The 18,085-nt window shown below is 40.1% G+C and overlaps 1 protein-coding gene across 3 annotated transcripts in view; it reads left to right on the plus strand.

Moving 5' to 3' along the window:
• The window catches only part of DAZAP1 (DAZ associated protein 1), a 68,239-nt gene that overhangs the window by 20,238 nt on the left and 29,916 nt on the right, over window positions 1-18,085 (plus strand). For all 3 annotated transcript variants that reach the window (XM_070745546.1, XM_070745539.1, XM_070745556.1), the window contains exons 2-5: window positions 9,798-9,838; window positions 10,640-10,806; window positions 11,757-11,822; window positions 12,964-13,068. In XM_070745546.1, coding sequence (XP_070601647.1) covers window positions 9,798-9,838; window positions 10,640-10,806; window positions 11,757-11,822; window positions 12,964-13,068 — 379 coding nt within the window. The remainder of the gene's footprint in view (window positions 1-9,797; window positions 9,839-10,639; window positions 10,807-11,756; window positions 11,823-12,963; window positions 13,069-18,085) is intronic.

Below are 18,085 nucleotides of genomic sequence, written 5' to 3' on the forward strand. Positions count from 1 at the left end.
CCTTTGAAGAGTGTTCGTAAACTTCAGATCGTGCAGAATGCAGCTGCGAGAGCAATCATGGGCTTCCCTAGGTATGCCCATGTAGCTCCAACACTCCGCAATCTGCACTGGTTGCCGATCAGTTTCCGGTCACAATTCAAAGTGTTGGTTATGACCTATAACAATGTCGTTTGGCGGGACCCAGGGGAAGAGCCTTCTCTGTGGCGGCCCCGACCCTCTGGAACCAACTCCCCCCAGAGATCAGTATTGCCCCCACCCTCCTCGCCTTTCATAAGCTCCTTAAAACCCACCTTTGTCGTCAGGCATGGGGGAGTATTCCCTTCCTCCTAGGCCTATACCATTTATGCATGGTATGCTTGTGTGTATGTTTGGTTTTTTAAATAAGGGTTTTTAATTATTTTAAATATTAGATTTGTTATATGTTGTTTCATTATTGTTGTTAGTCGCCCCGAGTCTACGGAGAGGGGTGGCATACAAATCTAATAAATAAATAAATTAAAGCCCTTCGTGGCATCGGACCAGAATATCTCCGGGACCGCCTTCTGCCGCATGAATCCCAGTGACCGGTTAGGTCCCACAAGGTTGGCCTTCTCCGGGTCTTGTCGATGAAACAATGTCGTCTGGCGGGACCCAGGGGAATAGCCTTCTCTGTGGCAGCCCCGACCCTCTGGAATCAACTCCCTCCGGAGATTAGGATTGCCCCCACCTCTCCTTAAAACCCAACTGTGCCTTCAGGCATGGGGAAATTGATTCCCCTGGGTCGTTTCCGTTTTATGTATGGTTTGTCTGAGATGTATGACTGTTTTTTATATTAAGGGATTTTAAATTGTTTTTAATTATTAGATTTGTACTGTTTTGTTGTTGTGAGCCGCTCTGAGCCTTCGGAGAGGGGTGGCATACAAATCTAATAAATAAATAAACAAACAAACAAACAAACCAATAAATAAATAAATAAATAAATAAATAAATATTACTGCTAGTTGCGTGTTGGAAACGCATAACAACATTGATGGGCAAATACTGCATTTAGGAATCCTAGCTATCTTTCAGAATGATAACTTTAAATTTGGTTACTATTTCTTCCTTTGTTTTCATAAGGCTACTATGTCAAAGCCATCGTGGTGTTGTTTTTTTGCTTAGGATGGTTTGTCACCCAGCTATTATAGTATACAAACTATACTTTAGAGAAATATAATCTGTGATGTGTGGCAGTATTATATGAAAACAAATGACAAAAGAAGCAGAACTACTTAGCTTCTCTTTTGGCTCGGTTTCCTTTGTGAAGTGGATAATTGATTGATACAAAGTGGGAGCAGTTTATATTAAAACCTCACTGGCAGATTCCTTCGTCCAAAGCTTCCACAGTAAAAGCTTTATTTATATTTTAAATGGATACAACCACACAGTTTACAACTGCTCTGAGCAACATAACATTGATGCAGCAAAAACTGAAAGGTTAAACCAGGCTTTTTAAAGATAATCATAGCTGGTGTGTACATTCATTCTACAAACATATTAAAATATAATTCAGATCAGGTGGACATAAATGCTAATCTAACCCAAACCCTGAGGGGAAAGTCAGGTGTTGAAGATTCACTTGAAGAATAAAAGGATTGTGGGTTTTTTTTCAATCCCCAGGGAATGCCATTCCAGAGGCAGGAAGGCTTCCTGGATCCTATCGGATGGTATTGCTAAATTTGGATCCCATAAGATCCAACCCATTCTGTTGGATCTTATGAGACGGGCAGAGACAGTAGGATAAAGGCAGCCTCTCAGATAGCCGATCCAAGCCTGAAGGGTTTTGTATATGATAGCTACCTAGAAGCTGATAGCATAACATGCTTATGCAGGTAGTCCTGGACCACAATTGAGCCCAAAATTTATGTTGCTAAGTGAAACACTGCAATAGTGGTAAGTATGAGCCAGTTGCCAAGCATCTGAATTTTGATCACATGATCAAGGGGATGCTGCAATGGTAATAAAGTGTGAAAAATGGTCATGTCCTTTTTTCAATGCCGTTGTAACTTTGAACAGTCATTTAATGGAATGGTTGTAAATCGAGAACTACCTTTAACAGATGGCCACAAATCGGACTGTATCTCGTGCCACTCTCCTTATCTGTCCATAGAAATTTGTTACCTCACCTATGAAGGGTTTGTCCCTCTATGCCTAAGAAAAAATAGGTGTCTTAAGATCTTTATCCCCGGTGATCAGAAATTCACAATTTTTAATAACCTATTGCCAAGCACAAAGGAAGGCTGTATAACCCTGCTGACTTGCTAGAGGGACGGTTTCAATTAAAAATGGCTTATTATGTATTGAAGCCAAATCTCCAGTTATATAAAGGAGTTATTGGGGAAAGGCAAATGTAGGATACACAAGGGAAGGCAACACCGAGCTTTCTAATTAAATCGATACAGTCAGCCTAGCTAAATTAGTTTATTAATGCCTCCTTAAACTCTTGGATGTCAGCATATTTTCACAGAAAAATTGGTAGAGGGCTGCTGCTTGGATTTTATTTTTAATGGCGCTCGATCCTTTGGTGTGGAAGATAATTGAAAGACAATTTCATTTAGGGAGATAGATTGCCTCTTTGTCCATTCAAGAGAATAAAAATTGTATCTCTGATGTCCGAAGCCTTAGCTGGCAAATTCTAAATTGTATAGTGACTAAGCTCTCCTAACTTCCTTTAGTTGCATTGTAAAACTAGAGCCAGTTTGTTCTGGTGTTTTGAGGCATCATCAGTGGAAGTGATGTGCCGGTGCCTGGAGGCTGTTGGGGCCTAGATGGGTGTCAACAGACTCAAACTCAACCCGGATAAGACGGAGTGGCTGTGGGTTCTGCCTCCCAAGGAAAATCCCATCTGTCCGTCCATCACCCTGGGGGGGGGGATTATTGACCCCCTTGGAGAGGGTTCGCAACTTGGGCGTCCTCCTCGATCCACAGCTCACATTAGAAAACCATCTTTCAGCTGTGGCGAGGGGGGCGTTTGCCCAGGTTCGCCTCGTGCACCAGTTGCGGCCCTATTTGGATCGGGACTCACTGCTCACAGTCACTCATGCCCTCATTACCTTGAGGTTCGATTACTGCAATGCTCTCTACATGGGGCTACCTTTGAAAAGTGTTCGGAAACTTCAGATCATGCAGAATGCAGCTGCGAGAGCAGTCATGGGCTTACCTAGGTATGCCCATGTTTCACCAACACTCCGCAGTTTGCATTGGTTGCCGATCAGTTTCCGGTCACAATTCAAAGTGTTGGTTATGACCTTTAAAGCCCTTCATGGCACTGGACCAGAATATCTCTGAGACCACCTTCTGCCGCACGAATCCCAGCGACCGATTAGGTCCCACAGAGTTGGCCTTCTCCAGGTCCCGTCAACTAAACAGACTCTCTGGAACCAACTCCCCCCAGAGATTAGAACTGCCCCCACCCTCCTTGCCTTTCGTAAGCTCCTTAAAACCCACCTTTGTCGTCAGGCATGGGGGAACTGAGACATCTCCCCTGGGCTTATACAATTTATGCATGGTATGTTTGTATGTATGTTTGTTTAGTAAATGGGTTTTTAAAAATCAAACCGGGTTTTTTAAAATATCTTAAATTATATTTGGATTTGTTATAAATTGTTTTATTCTGTTGTGAGCCGCCCCGAGTCTGCGGAGAGGGGCGGTATACAAATCTAAATAATAAATAAATAAATATATGAGGACTGTGAATTCTAGTCCTGCCTTAGGCATGGAAGCCAGCTGGGTGACTTTGAACCAGTATCTTTCTCTCACCCCAGTTAACCTGACAGAATGGTGGTTGTGTGGAAAGTGGGAGGAGGAAGGGAGTATTAGATGTGTTCACCACTTTGAGTTATTAAATAAAAAATAATAAAGGGATAAAAAATGCTTATTAGAAAAGGGTGCAGACTTGTTTTCACCAGTTATGCCATTATATTAATGTGACTACATGGGGGAGAGGCTTTTTGGGGAAAACAAAATCTGAGTTTTATTTATTCAAATATCTCATTATGGTATCAAACCTTTAGGAAACCTTGTTGCACCATACTTAAAACTAGGGAATTATTATAATGTTTCATCTAGCTGTTGTGAAAAGATTTGCCAAAATAGTCCATCACGAATCAAATTAATAGCAATAGCACTTAGACATGTATACTGCTTTACAGACCCCTCTAAGCAGTTTACAGAGTCAGCATATACTTTCCCCAACAATCTGGCTCCTCATTTTACCCACCTTGCAAGGATGGAAGGCTGAGTCAACCGTGAGCCTGGTGGGATTCGAATTGCCAAATTGTAGGCAGCCAACAGTCAGCAAAAGTAGCCTGCAGTGGACCACAATGGCTCAACACACTAATTAAGTATCAATGCTTCTTTTATTAGGTGATCCAGTGCTCAAACCATAGCCAGAATGATTTATGGTTCTTTGTAAAACTAGAACGAAGTTCCAATAGAAGAGAATATATGTGAAGCATTTAGTGCTCTCTAAACCTGTCTGTTTGCTTGTAGATTTTTCATTATTCAAATATAAAATACATGTATCATCAATGCGATTGACTGTGGGTTTGCTACTTGCTTGTATATTTATTTATTTATTTATTTATTTATTTGTTTGTTTATTTGATTTTTATGCTGCCCTTCTCCTTGGACTCAGGGTGGCTTAAAACATGTTAGCAATAGCACTTTTTTTAACAGAGCCAGCCTATTGCCCCCACAATCCGGGTCCTCATTTTACCCGCCTCGGAAGGAGGAATGGCTGAGTCAACCTTGAGCCGGTGATGAGATTTGAACCGCTGACCTACAGATCTACAGTCAGCTTCAGTGGCCGGCAGTAAAGCACTCTACCTGCTATATATACACACACACACACACACACACTATTTTTGGAGTATAAGATGCACCTTAGTTTTTGGGGAGGAAAATGGGGGGGGGAAATCTGCCTACAAGATATTCCTTAGTCTGATCAGATTCAGCATATTATTTTATCCCCTGGTTAGGGCTTTAAAAAAACCTTATTCGGAGAGAGAAACAATGAAAGAGCTTGCAAGCTCCTAAGAGCTGGTAACATTGTTAGTACCTGGTTAGGGCTGGAAAAAACATTCTGAGTAAGTAAAGCAATGAAAAACACCTGCACAGATTTAGGGCTTGGAAAGCATTCTTTGCAGAGAGTAACAATGAAAGAGCTTGCAAGCTGGTAAAAGCTGGAAACATTGTTAGCACCTGGTTAGGGGTGGAAAGAAACTTACTCAGAGCAAGTTAGAGTAATGAAAAAAACCCTGCAAAGACTTAGGGCTTGGAAAACATTCTTTGCAGAGAGAAATAATGAAAGGGCCTGCAAGGTAAGAGCTGGGAAGATCCTTTATGCCTAGTTAGGGCTGCAATTTTTTTAAAAAAAACACATTCAGAGTATAAGACACACCTGAATTTTCAGCCTCTTCTAGGGAATAAAAAGGTACTCTGAAAAATACGGTAGTTGCTTGCTGTGCCAGTTTTGTTGGAGATACGGTTTCCTTCATTCTGCCTGATTGATTGTCTGGTGTTGATCTCTTGTCTGATTGATTGTCTGGTGCTGCTGGCTGCTGGAGGGAAGGTGTTCTAGTCATTGGTTTTTCTTTCTATGTTTTTATTGCCTCTATTGAATTGTGTGTAAATATCATCACAATGCTTTCATTAAGGTACACCTTGACCTACAAGTACAATTGAGCCAAAAATTTCTTTCGCTGTGAAACAGTTGTAAAGTGAGTTTTGTTTCATTTTACAACCTTTCTTGTCACAGTTCCCAGAGGATGATTAGAGCCCACAGAGCTGGCCTTCTCCGGGTGCTGTCAGCCAAACAGTGCTGACTGGCGGGACTGCCAGGGGGGCCTTCTTTGTGGCAGCCCCTTCACTCTACAATCAAACACCCCTGGAGATACTCACCGCCCCCACCCTCCTGGCCTTCCGGAAAGCCTTAAAAACATGGTTTTGCCGGCAGGCCTGGGGGTATTGAACTATAACACTCCAGCCTAGAAGTGATGATTGTTTTCATTTGGACTTTAATTATTGTATATCATTTTTATTGTTGTGCGCTGCCCAGAGTCGGTCAGGAGTTGGGAGGCCTATAAATTTAATAAAACTTAAAACTTAAGTTGGAATTGAATCACTGAAGTTAAGTTAGTAACACGGTAATTGAGTGAATCTGGCTTCCCCATTGACACTCCATGTCAGAAGGTCATAAAGGGTGATTATCTGACCTCGTTAGACTGCAGCCGTCATAAATACATGCCAGTTGCTAAGTGCCTGAATTTTGATCACATGACCATGGATAGGCTGCAACTGTTGCAAGTGTGAAAAATTGAATTGTGGGTCACTGTTATCAGTGCTGTTGTAAGTTTGAATGGTTGCTAAGTGAACTTTTGTAAGTCAAGGATTACTTATAATCGTCAGAAATTGCAGGAAAGCAAATGGGAAAGATTGTCCCCCCCCCCCCCCCCTTGAATGTATGGTTTCAGTGTGGAACCAACACCAAGGTTATTAAGGGTGGTAGTGAACCAGGCATGTTGAAGCAGAGGCTAGAAACTCCCTGCCTGCCATTTCATAGTTTGGATTTCAGCGGTGAACAGGATTGGGCTTGCTGTCCTTGCCTTCCCATTGTAAATCCCAGAGGTGTTTTTCCAAAAGGCAACTGGACTTCCTTTATTTTTCCTTGGAGATGTTTGCCTCTCCTCCAGGAAGCTTCTTCAGTTCAGAACTGAGGAAGTTTTTGGGACAAGAAGCGAAATGTCTTCAAGAAAAAAACAGTTGCCTTTTGAAAAAGCATCTTTGAGATAACCCTGACTAGATGGCCAAGAATCTCCCATTCCCTTTGTAAAGCTTTTGTGAACTTGATCAGTAAGGGCCCACGTCTTCCTTTAGCAGCTTTAATCAGCTGCTGTCAACAGTTCATTTAGTGACTATTTGAAGTTATGTTGTTACTGAAAAAAGAGGCTTATTACTGCTCACAACCATTGCAGCATCCCCATGATCATGTGATCAAAACTCAGAGGCTTGGCAACCGACTCATATTTATGATGGTTGCAGTGTCCCCGGATCGTTTAATACCCTTTTTCAACCTTTAAAAAAGTAAAGTCAGTGAGGAGGCCATATTCACTTAACAACTGTGTTATCAATTTAACAACTGCAGTGATTCACTTAACAGCTGAGGCAAGAAAGATCATAAAATGGGGCAAGACTAATTTAACAATTCTCTCGCTTAACAACAGAAATGTTGGGCTCAGTTGTGATTGTAAGGTAAGTTGGGGGTTACATAGAAACATAGAAGACTGACGGCAGAAAAAGACCTCATGGTCCATCTAGTCTGCCCTTATACTATTTTCTGTATTTTATCTTAGGATGGATATGTGTTTATCCCAGGCATGTTTAAATTCAGTTACTGTGGATTTATCTACCACGTCTGCTGGAAGTTTGTTCCAAGGATCTACTACTCTTTCAGTAAAATAATATTTTCTCATGTTGCTTTTGATCTTTCCCCCAACTGACCTCAGAGATTGTTCCCCCTTGTTCTTGTGTTCACTTTCCTATTAAAAACACTTCCCTCCTGGAACTTATTTAACCCTTTGACATATTTAAATCTTTCGATCATGTCCCCACTTTCCCTTCTGTCCTCCAGACTATACAGATTGAGTTCATTAAGTCTTTCCTGATACGTTTTATGCTTCAGACCTTCCACCATTCTTGTAGCCCGTCTTTGGCCCCGTTCAATTTTGTCAATATCTTTTTGTAGGTGAGGTCTCTAGAACTAAGCACAGTATTCCAAATGTGGTCTCACCAGCATTCTATATAGCGGGATCATAATCTCCCTCTTCCTGCTTGTTATACCTCTAGCTGTGCAGCCAAGCATCCTACTTGCTTTCCCTACCTGTAAAAGTTGCCTGTGAAAGTAATTTCTCCTTCCAGGAGGAGATACTACAAGAGAAGGAATGGAACAAGCAGCAGGGACAAGTAAGGGAACAGCAGGAGGGAATGGGTGTGTGAGGCAGAATTGTGGGCAGATATGATATGCTGGGTTATCAGTGGTTGAGGAGAAGCAGAAGAGAAAAGATTCTGAGAAGATGGGGGTGGGTATCCGTGCTTGAACCTTAAAATCACTCTGGGATCTCCTACATTTTGTGTTTTCTGAACAACCAACATCATTTAACGGGTTTTTTTGTTTCTACATAGCCAGCACTCATCTGAAATAGTTTGGCCGAACTTTCAGATTTGAAGCAAAATGTAATTTTCTTATTGAAGATGATTTTCTTCACAGCATAGTAAATAAAAATTGTGTATATTTATGAAGACACTAGGAGGGTGAAGAATGCATTTCTAATAAGGTATCAGAGAGGGAAATTGCATAAGAAGATAATTGTTCCCTATGGCATATTGTTGATGTAGTGAATGGCTGCTGTTAATTGCCTGTAATTGTTCTATTGGTATAGCAACCATACCGAGTCACAGCTTTTGTGTTACCATGATCATATGTCAGTAGTGCTCAAGTTACACTGTTGTGTTATTGTGCAACTGAGGTTTTAATGTAGTAGATGTAATGTAAAGAACAGACTTCAACCGTCAGGGGTTCTCCAGAACTACTCTCTTCATTCATCCCATGGGGGGGGGGGGGAGGAGGAGAAATTTCAAAAGTAACATGAAGAGAGAGCAACAGGTTGAGGAGTTAAGGAAACATACAAGGAAGGCCTTGTGTTGGTCAAGCCTTTAGCTGGGATTTAGATATTTGTTTAGATATTTGTAAGTGCTTGAATGATACATAATTGTGGAATCCCCACACAGTATTTAAGAAATCCAAAGATAAACATGCAAGTAGTTTGCTGGTAAAGGAAATGTCACTGGACAATTTTCTGGATATGGTTCAAGTGCTCAGAACCTTTATGAAATACTTAGAGGAAAACATTTAGTTCACCAAAATGGTTTTCCAAAACATTCACTGACAGTATTAGTAAGAGATTAAACTTCAGCCCAGCTGAGAGTTTTTTGGTTGAAATGACAAACTGCTACCTTTGGTGGGGTGGTGGAATCAGTAAAATGGGAATAAAAATATCTAATTCAGAGTGAATTCTTTTTAGTGTCTGTTAACTCAAAATGCATTATTTCATATATGCTATATTTTATTAATGAAATCTTATAGTAGACATCGCCTGCAGTGTTTCCATGCATGTTTATTGGCTTATCTTATTTTTTAAAGATGAGGTTTTAAAAAAAGTTTTCATGATATAAAGGTAGAAAAGCAATGACTTCAGTATCTGTAAGTATATAAACCAGTGCTGCTGTTCTTTAATCATAAAGTTATACTTTTTAGAAGAGGTGGCCAAATTGTTTTGTTTCCCTACTGCCTTCCCCCCCCCCCTTTTGTTAGCTTTTTTTAGAAATTTTGCTTGTTTGTTTGTAATTTAGGGGCTGCCTAACTCCAAATGGCACTGGGTGATTTACACTTTAAAAGCAAGAATAATAAAAAATAAACAGCAAAACAAACCCCAAAAAACCTTATAAAGGTTTGATGACTGCCTGGATAAACACCCAGGTTTTCAAAGACTTTTGAAACATCATTAAGGTAAAAGCCGAATGAATCTCTGGGGAGATATTATTCCAGAGGGCAAGCATCACAACAGAAAAGCCATTTAATCTAAGAGCAACAGTTAGCATCCTGCTGATTGTTACAGATCACTTAGGCGGTATTTTGGGATAATGAGTGCTGAAAGTGCTTTGTGGTTGAGAATCCGTTATGTTTGGAATGGAAAATAATTAACTTATTTTTTGAATTTCAGGAAACTATTTGTAGGAGGCCTAGATTGGAGCACCACACAAGGTAAATTGACCTGCCTCCTAGATTGGTCCTGAACATCTTAACTTGAAACTATCTGAAAATCATAGTTAAAAGTATGGCTTTCTCCCAGTTGCAGACCGGACTGCAGCTTATATGATCCCAAGAAGGACTTGTTTTAAGCCTTTTGTGGTTTCTTTTCCAACGGCACAACCCCCAAAATCCACTCATTAATGGTTCTCCTTTAAGGTACAGAAAGAAAGGATAGGTAGGTTGGTCTTCCTAGGGCTCAAATAAAGACCTTCAGAAATCTCCCTTGATCTTTAAAATCCTGCTTGTGTATATTGGCCCATTGACCATCATTATCATCACATATCCCCTTCAGTTGATTTTGTTAGTTTGTTCTGAGCAGAGCTTCACTACCTCTCTAGCCCCAAGTGGTTGAAAACCCATTTTATACTATTTTATACATTGCTCTCCATGTCCTAAAGAAGGGACATATAACTGTGGTTGACTCAAGTCATTGTGGGTTTATTGCTTTGTGTCGAACACCATACTCTGAACAATGTTTGACAGGAAGGTTGACACTTGCAAAGGCATTTTTAGCTTGAAAAATAATGAACCAGCGGAGAAATACCTATTCCAACATTGGGATTACAAAAGGAGTACTGGAGGGCCACATACAGTATTTTGGATCCCCAGAAGTATGTCTTCACTTATGCCTGAAAATATCCTCCCGTAAAATTGCAAACTATCTTTTTTCCCAGGGTACATTTATTTCCATATTGTCCCATATTCTATTTTTGACAGACTAATCTCACCAAAGGTATGTTTTTCCTTTAACAGAAACTCTCCGTAGCTATTTTTCCCAGTATGGGGAAGTTGTCGACTGTGTAATAATGAAAGATAAGACTACAAATCAGTCAAGAGGATTTGGATTTGTCAAGTTTAAAGATCCCAACTGTGTGGGAACTGTCCTGGCCAGCAGACCCCATACGTTAGATGGCCGAAATGTAAGTTATTCCACATGGATACAGGAATACAACCGCATGCCCGATTGATTCTTAAAATGAATATGATTTTAAATAATGCGTTTTAAGTGATAATGTTTTTGCTTCAGCCTGACTCTGCTGGAGACTAGTACCTACTAGACCTCAGCTTTATTTTACATGCTGCTCCTATTATTTGAATATAATCTGCTCCAGAACCTGGTTTGGGACATTAGATGGAGAGGTTTTTGTTGATAGTTTTATTTGAGTTTCTCTTTGGTGACCACTGTAGGTTTTTATTATTTGCTAACCTTTTTAATTGTCTTAATGTTCTATTGCTGCCCAGACTTGCTTTCACCAGCTGGGCAGTTGTATAAATCAATTTAATAAATGTATATAAGAAATCAGTCTTTATTACTACAATTATTGCCCCCCCCCCCCACTTATTTTGGGAGTTTCTAAATTCCTATGTGAGTCGTCATCAAAGTAAATATGATGGTAAAGTTTGGATGCACCAATGTTACTAAACAGTGATTGTGTACTACACTGCCATACTGTATACCATTTAAGGCCCAATAGCTTCTAAAAAGAGAAACTTTTTATTTTGGTTTATAGTTTCATCTCTACTTGGTCATCTCCAGCTTTTCCTACTTTTCCCCTGGCATGTCCCCTGGCATCTTTCCACGGTGACATTTTAACAAATTATTTTTAATAAAGCCTTCCTTTAATTGAAAGTTCTTTTTTGTGTAACAGCTGTCTAGTTTTTTTCTAGGAGAATAATATAACTTTGCTCAGTTGCACATGCCTCTACCACTATTGACCCATGTGCTTTCCATTATGTCATCATATGAGCATCTTAATATGTAATTTATTCCACTGTCTTGAAAGTGAGATGGCAGAAATTAAAAACGCTGCCTTATTTTCTCAAATGCTGGTACCACTAAGCTCTCTTCACTTTTGCCCTCAATTGACAGATTGATCCCAAACCCTGTACCCCTCGAGGAATGCAGCCTGAGAGAACACGACCAAAGGAAGGATGGGTAAGGAAGTGTCTTCGCATTGCTTCATACTCATTTTCTTTCTTGCCTTCATTGAAATGTGAGGGGTTTGTTTCCCAAGATCAGTAATTCTAAAATGCAAAATCTGAAAATTCAACTGCATTTGATGTGATACATGTTCTCATTCTACTGTGCGAGGTTTAATATCAGGTAGGCGTGAAATCTCCCATTCAGATATTATTCTAAACTGTTTCTCAAAACAAAAGTAGAAAACTCAAAAAAAAAACCAGCCACAGTTGGATCAGTAGTTACAGTTTGTTACATCTGTGACAGTGGTTGATTCCATTAAAAATAAATGAATATTACAAACCAGAAAATGCATTGACAAAAAAAATCTTGAATAAAATTTTCTTAACTTCCTGCCTGCTGCTTGTAGATTATATAAACTATTGGAATTCCCTTTGACCCACCAATCCATAATAGAATTTGCCACTGATACTTGCAAAAATTTGTTTTATAAAGTCAATGATATTCTCAGAGGACCAATAGATCTATAGGAGAATTTACTTTTCAGTTAGGTTGGGTCCATATCATGAAGAGTTGTGAAGGCAAAGAGGATAACTCAGTTAAGTAAGGCAGGGTAAGCGAACTGTAGATGTTTATCTAAATGTTCTCCAACTTGAATAATTTTTATTTATTTATTGCCACCCACCTCAAAGTTCAAAGTGATTCTGAATCATACTTCTTACCTCCCTTAATGTTTCTTTGTTCTCCTTCAAGTCATTGGTTTCATCCTTTCCCCCCCAGTTGTGTTGCTGTTGTTTTTACAGCACAGAAATCTTCTTGCCTTACGAATCCCTGCTTTGCCCTTTCTTTTCATCAGCCTTTTCCTTGTCTTTTCTGTAACTGCTTTTTTCTGCATTAGCTATTACAGCTGAATTTTTTCCTTTTGTCTCTTTTGTTCTATGTATTACATGTCGTTAATTTCAGTTCAAATGCCTTGAGGAGAATCAAGGTAACACTTTACACTTTGTTTGTTTGTTCAATCAATCAATTTATTTTAAACACCATCATCATTACCAGCAGGAGATGAAATATTCTTGTCAACTTCCACAAGTCAGGAAATAACTTTTTAAATAGATAAATCCTCATTTCAGTACAACTCTCCCTTTTCTGTTGGTAGAAAGGATCCAGGAGTGATAGCAAGTCCCATAAAATTTTTGTTGGTGGGATCCCTCACAACTGTGGCGAAACGGAGCTCAGGGAATACTTCAAGAAGTTCGGAGTGGTGAGTTATTGTGCTGGAATACATTATTGCATGAAGGGGTGTTGTCCTTCCCCTCCCAACTCTTTAAAATATTACTTTTCTCATTTGCTGGGATAAATGTCAAATAATATTGTGGGTGGCTGATGTTTATTATTTTTAAAATGATATTTCTTATGTTTAAAAAAGCCCTTAATTCGAACTTATTATGTTTAAGAGTTTCTGAGCTTGTGCTTTTAATCTCTACTTCTGGCATTCTTATTAACTGGACACCATGTACCAAAAGACACACCTGACCATAAGACGCACATTAGTTTTAAAGGAGGAAAACAAGGGGGAATAAATCTGCCTTTCCCTCCCAGCATCCATCTGGTATTCATCTGGCTAGCGTCCTTGCAGCAAACAGCCTGGTCAGCTTCAACATATTATCACAGCCCCAGCACATGGCTTGTCAGAGCTCCGCTCCATTGTGCCCACTACCAGTCAGCTGAGCTGAACTGCCGCCTCCACCGGGGAACACTGGAATCTTTGCTGCCGAACAGCTGATTGGCAGTTGGATCGGCCTTCTGAAATATCGCTGATCAGTTGTCCTAGGCAGTGGGGATCACTGCCAATCAAGGCTGCCGTCGCCGATCACCATGGCGAACGGCAGTGATAGGTGGTGGCGATCTCTACCACCTAGAACAGCTAGGATTCCAGAAAACTGATCCAACTGGAATGAAGGCTCCAGTTCCCCAGCGATTGGCGGCAAACAGTAGCAGTACCGCCACCGCAACAAGCCCCTCCCCCTTCCAGCCGTAGCGTTCGCTCCAAAAGACGCACAGACATTTCCACCCATTTTTTTGGGTGTGTGTGTGTGGGGGGGGGGAGTGCATCTTATAGTGCAAAAATTACAGTAATTTGGCAATAGAATTTTGCAGTATTAGAAAGCTTTGTTACATGTTTACTTTCATATGATTCCAACAGTGCTTTTGCTGCAAAAATAATGTTTTTTTGAGGGGAGAGTTAAATCAAACAGTATCTTAAGTAATAATCTGAAGCCTTTAGTAAGGACTCGACAACTTTCTGCTTAGACAACAATAAAATGAATAAAAATTGATAAAATTTGCAATTGTTGCCGTGGATCATTTGCAGATGCATTTGGTTTTTGTTTATTTGTTTTGTTTTGATTGGATTGGATTTTTAGTCAAGTTTGGCTCCTAATCCCCTAGTATTTAGTTAGGGTGATGAATGTTTTAATGTCAGCATATTTGAAAGATCACAAATTGGGAAATTTATAATAGGAATATTAAGAAGATGTAACCTATTGTATTGTATTATAATACGGTATTCTATTCTTGATCCTGGGTGTTAATACTCAGCGGGTCTTGCCTTTTTACATAAGGAGGACCAACTCTGCCTCTTACCCCAAATAACTTTTTCATTGCTTCTTTGGCAAGATTATTCAGTTTTCATTAAATATCCACACACCTTGCATTGGGTTATATTACTTTCCTCCTCTGCTCACCCCTATCCCTTAGTTTTCTTTCTTCACTTCCCAAAATAAGGTAAGTAAAAGTATTTCATTATATAGCGAAATGCAATTTATCACTTTATTTGTAAGATTTTTGTGTGCCTAAATGGCAGAACTATTCCTAAGCTCCTGCTAAACAGTATTACTGGTACATTTTTAAAAATGCAGTGTGAAAGAAATTGGCAATGTAAGTTTTTTGGATAACTTCCTTTAGAAGTTTTGGATAAATAGTGAACCAGCACATATGAAAGATTAGTGTAATGTTCTAAAAGCAGTTGCTTTGTGTAGCTGCATCTTTAAAATAGTTGATATGGCAAAAGGATTATTTATATTTTGCCAGCCTGGAACCATACTTATTTTTATTTGCAGTAAGCTTAACTACTTTCAAGAAGCGTTAAGCTTATGAACACGTTTTAGAGAAGCCTGGCAGATATGAATTGAGTTATCTTACTAAGTTTTATGTGATAAATCTAACAGCTTTCAGCAGTTTGCAAAATAAAACAGCCAGCGTACCAAAAGTGTTTTTTTTTCAAAAGGCAACTTTCTTTGTTTTTTTGAAGATATTTCACTTCTCAACCAGGAAGCTTCTTCAGTGCTGACTAAAGAAGTCAGAACTGTCATTACTGAAAAAGCTTCTTGAATGAGAAATAAAACGTCTTAATTTAATTTATTGGATTTGTGAGCCACCCAACTACTTTTGCATTCTGGACGGCGTACAACAGATAAAAATAGTATAAAAACAGTTTAAACCCCCATTTAATAAAAGCATTCTGGGCTGGAGCTAGATGCTATTTTGCTCAACGGCCTCAGGCTGCCAGTAGAGCCAGATTTTGAAGGCTTTCCAGAAAGCCAGGAGGGTGGGGGCAGTGTGGATCTCCAGAGGTAGCTGGTTCCAGACAGCCAGAGCCACCACAGAGAAGGCCCTCCCACGCGGTCCCACCAGTCGGCACTGTTTGGCCGGTAGGACCTGGAGAAGGCCAATCTTGTAGGCTCTAACCAGTCTCTGGGAGGTGTGAGGCAGAAGATAGTCTGAAAAAATGAAGAAAATCCAGTTGGCTATTGAAAAAGTTCCTTTGGGACAGCCATGATCTGGATGACTGAGAATCACCATAGACAAAGAGCCATTTTAGTATAATGGTTAGAATGCTGAGCTTGGAGAGATGTAGATTATGTACTTGATTGTGGAACTTCTTGAATAGCTTGTCCATTTATTTTTTCTTCTCTGCCTAACCCGCTTCCCACAAAGTACAGTAATTGGTACTAGATGGTAAAATTAGGGTAGATCTGAGGTAAATCGGTTTGAACTCACACAAAACGCAAGGTACAAGTAAAGGGAATCAAGGGATGCTTTTAACTATTTTGCCCAGCTGAATCAGAAACTTGACTTTCCTTTTGGGGAGAGGACAGATGTCGAGGTATAGTTGGGTAGGCCCCAAAGGGGAATTAATTCACAATAGAAGGATTGCGTTTGGTAACTTGAACCAAGGCAACTAAACAGTCTTCAGATTAACACTAAACCCTCACCCCTGCCTATTCCTTTTCATTATGTAGTTGTCCTTTGGGCCTAAAAGGCCTCCCGAGGGGGAAATTTGCAGCTTTTAGAACAAACAATCCTTAAAAGCCCTTGAATGATCCATATGTTCCCTTCTTTCCAATGATCTTATGCGCTGCTGTTCTTCCAGCCGCATAGGTTCAGCCTCCCCTCATGAAAACTAGCTTCTTGCTCCTCAACAAAAGAGCCTCTATATGTGAGAGGGCCTCTTGCTGTAGCAGGTACTGGTTGAGATGCAGTGAAGAGTTGACTGACTTCCTTTATCTTAGATTGATATGTACAGTGATACCTCATCTTACAAACGCCTCGTCATACAAACTTTTCGAGATACAAACCCAGGGTTTAAGATTTTTTTTGCCTCTTCTTACAAACTATTTTCACCTTACAAACCCACTGCGGCCGCTGGGATGCCCCGCCTCCGGACTTCCGTTGCCAGCGAAGCACCCATTTTTGCACTGCTGGGATTCCACTGAGGCTCCCCTCCATGGGAAACCCCACCTCCGGACTTCCGTGTTTTTGTGATGCTGCAGGGGAATCCCAGCAGGGGAATCCCAGCAGTGCAAAAACTGGTGCTTCGCTAGCAACAGAAGTCCAGAGGTGGGGTTTCCCAGCGAGGGGAACCTCAGTGAAATCGCAGCATCGCAAAAACACAGAGGTCCAGAGGTGGGGTTTCGAGGCAAAAGGGGTGAATTTTGGGCTTGCACACATTCATCGCTTTTCCATTGATTCCTATGGGAAACATTGTTTCGTCTTACAAACTTTTCACCTTAAGAACCTCGTCCCGGAACCAATTAAGTTTGTAAGACAAGGTATCACTGTATTCTTTCCCTCCCCCCTTTTTACCGAAGCTCTTTTCTTTTTAAATAGAGGAAAATATTGATCTGGTCTTTACAGATTAACACTAACTCTTTTCTGATTTTAAAGAATCACATATCTGAAGTATAAAGTTGTTCAGCTTCTTTTATAGGGTGTGAAAGAAAGAGGGAAATGGGGTTGAAAGTTGAGGGAAGCATGCTGTCTCAAGGTAGAAGAAGCAGTCTCTAAAATGCTTCTTGAATACATAAGCAAATCAGAGGTGAGTAAGGATAGTTATTGCAAGACAGCTACTTAGGCTAACAGGCTCTGTCACCTTAGGGAGTTGAATTACCTGTTTAAAATAATTACAAAGACATATTGTAAAGTACATTGTACTCAATGTTCCTTGTTTTTCCATCTGGTGAAGGCATCAGTCCTTATTCCCCAGAGCTACCTGCTTTTCTTCCTTTTTTAATAAGATGTTTTTCTGCTGCTTCAGCACAATTAACCATGGCCACATCTGTTGCATGCTTTCAAAGGGCTCAGAGTAGTAGATTATGTACCGGATTCTCAAGAGGGGCCTTGTCTTGTCCTGCTGGTATTTAAATTACTGATTATTCATAAGTATTCAGTACCAGTAATAATAGTAATGGCAGCATACTATTTATCACAGCAAAAATTTTCCCTACCAGTTCTGTGGGCATGGCTGGGGAAAGGATTCTGCAATTCATTCCTCCTATGTATTTGTGGCTTTTATTCCTATTCAAGGTTCTTTTCTCACACTGGGAGTAGCCAGACTGGGCAATGTTCTGTCGGGCTCTCTGGTAGAATCCTCCCAAAAATGCACAGATACAATTTCAGACACATATACACATTTAAAAATTCAAAACAATGTTCTTTATAATGAAAATTCACTTAAACCAAGCCCTCTTTTGGGATAGCAAAGAGCACTTGTCTCCAAACAAACTGGTAATGTGTACAAGTCCCTTATCAGTTCTGTGATACTTAGCTTGCAGCTGTGAGGCAATTCACAGTCCTTCTTTTTTCACAAAGTGAAACACACTTTGCTCTGGTTTAGTTTCAAAGTGGGGAAAAATCAGCACACAAAAGGTCAAAGTCAGTAAAGCAGTCATGAAACACAACAATCAGATAATCCTCCACAATGGCCAAACCCACAGGCT

Source organism: Erythrolamprus reginae, chromosome 1 (genome assembly GCF_031021105.1).
Source record: "Erythrolamprus reginae isolate rEryReg1 chromosome 1, rEryReg1.hap1, whole genome shotgun sequence".
NCBI lineage: Eukaryota > Metazoa > Chordata > Lepidosauria > Squamata > Dipsadidae > Erythrolamprus > Erythrolamprus reginae.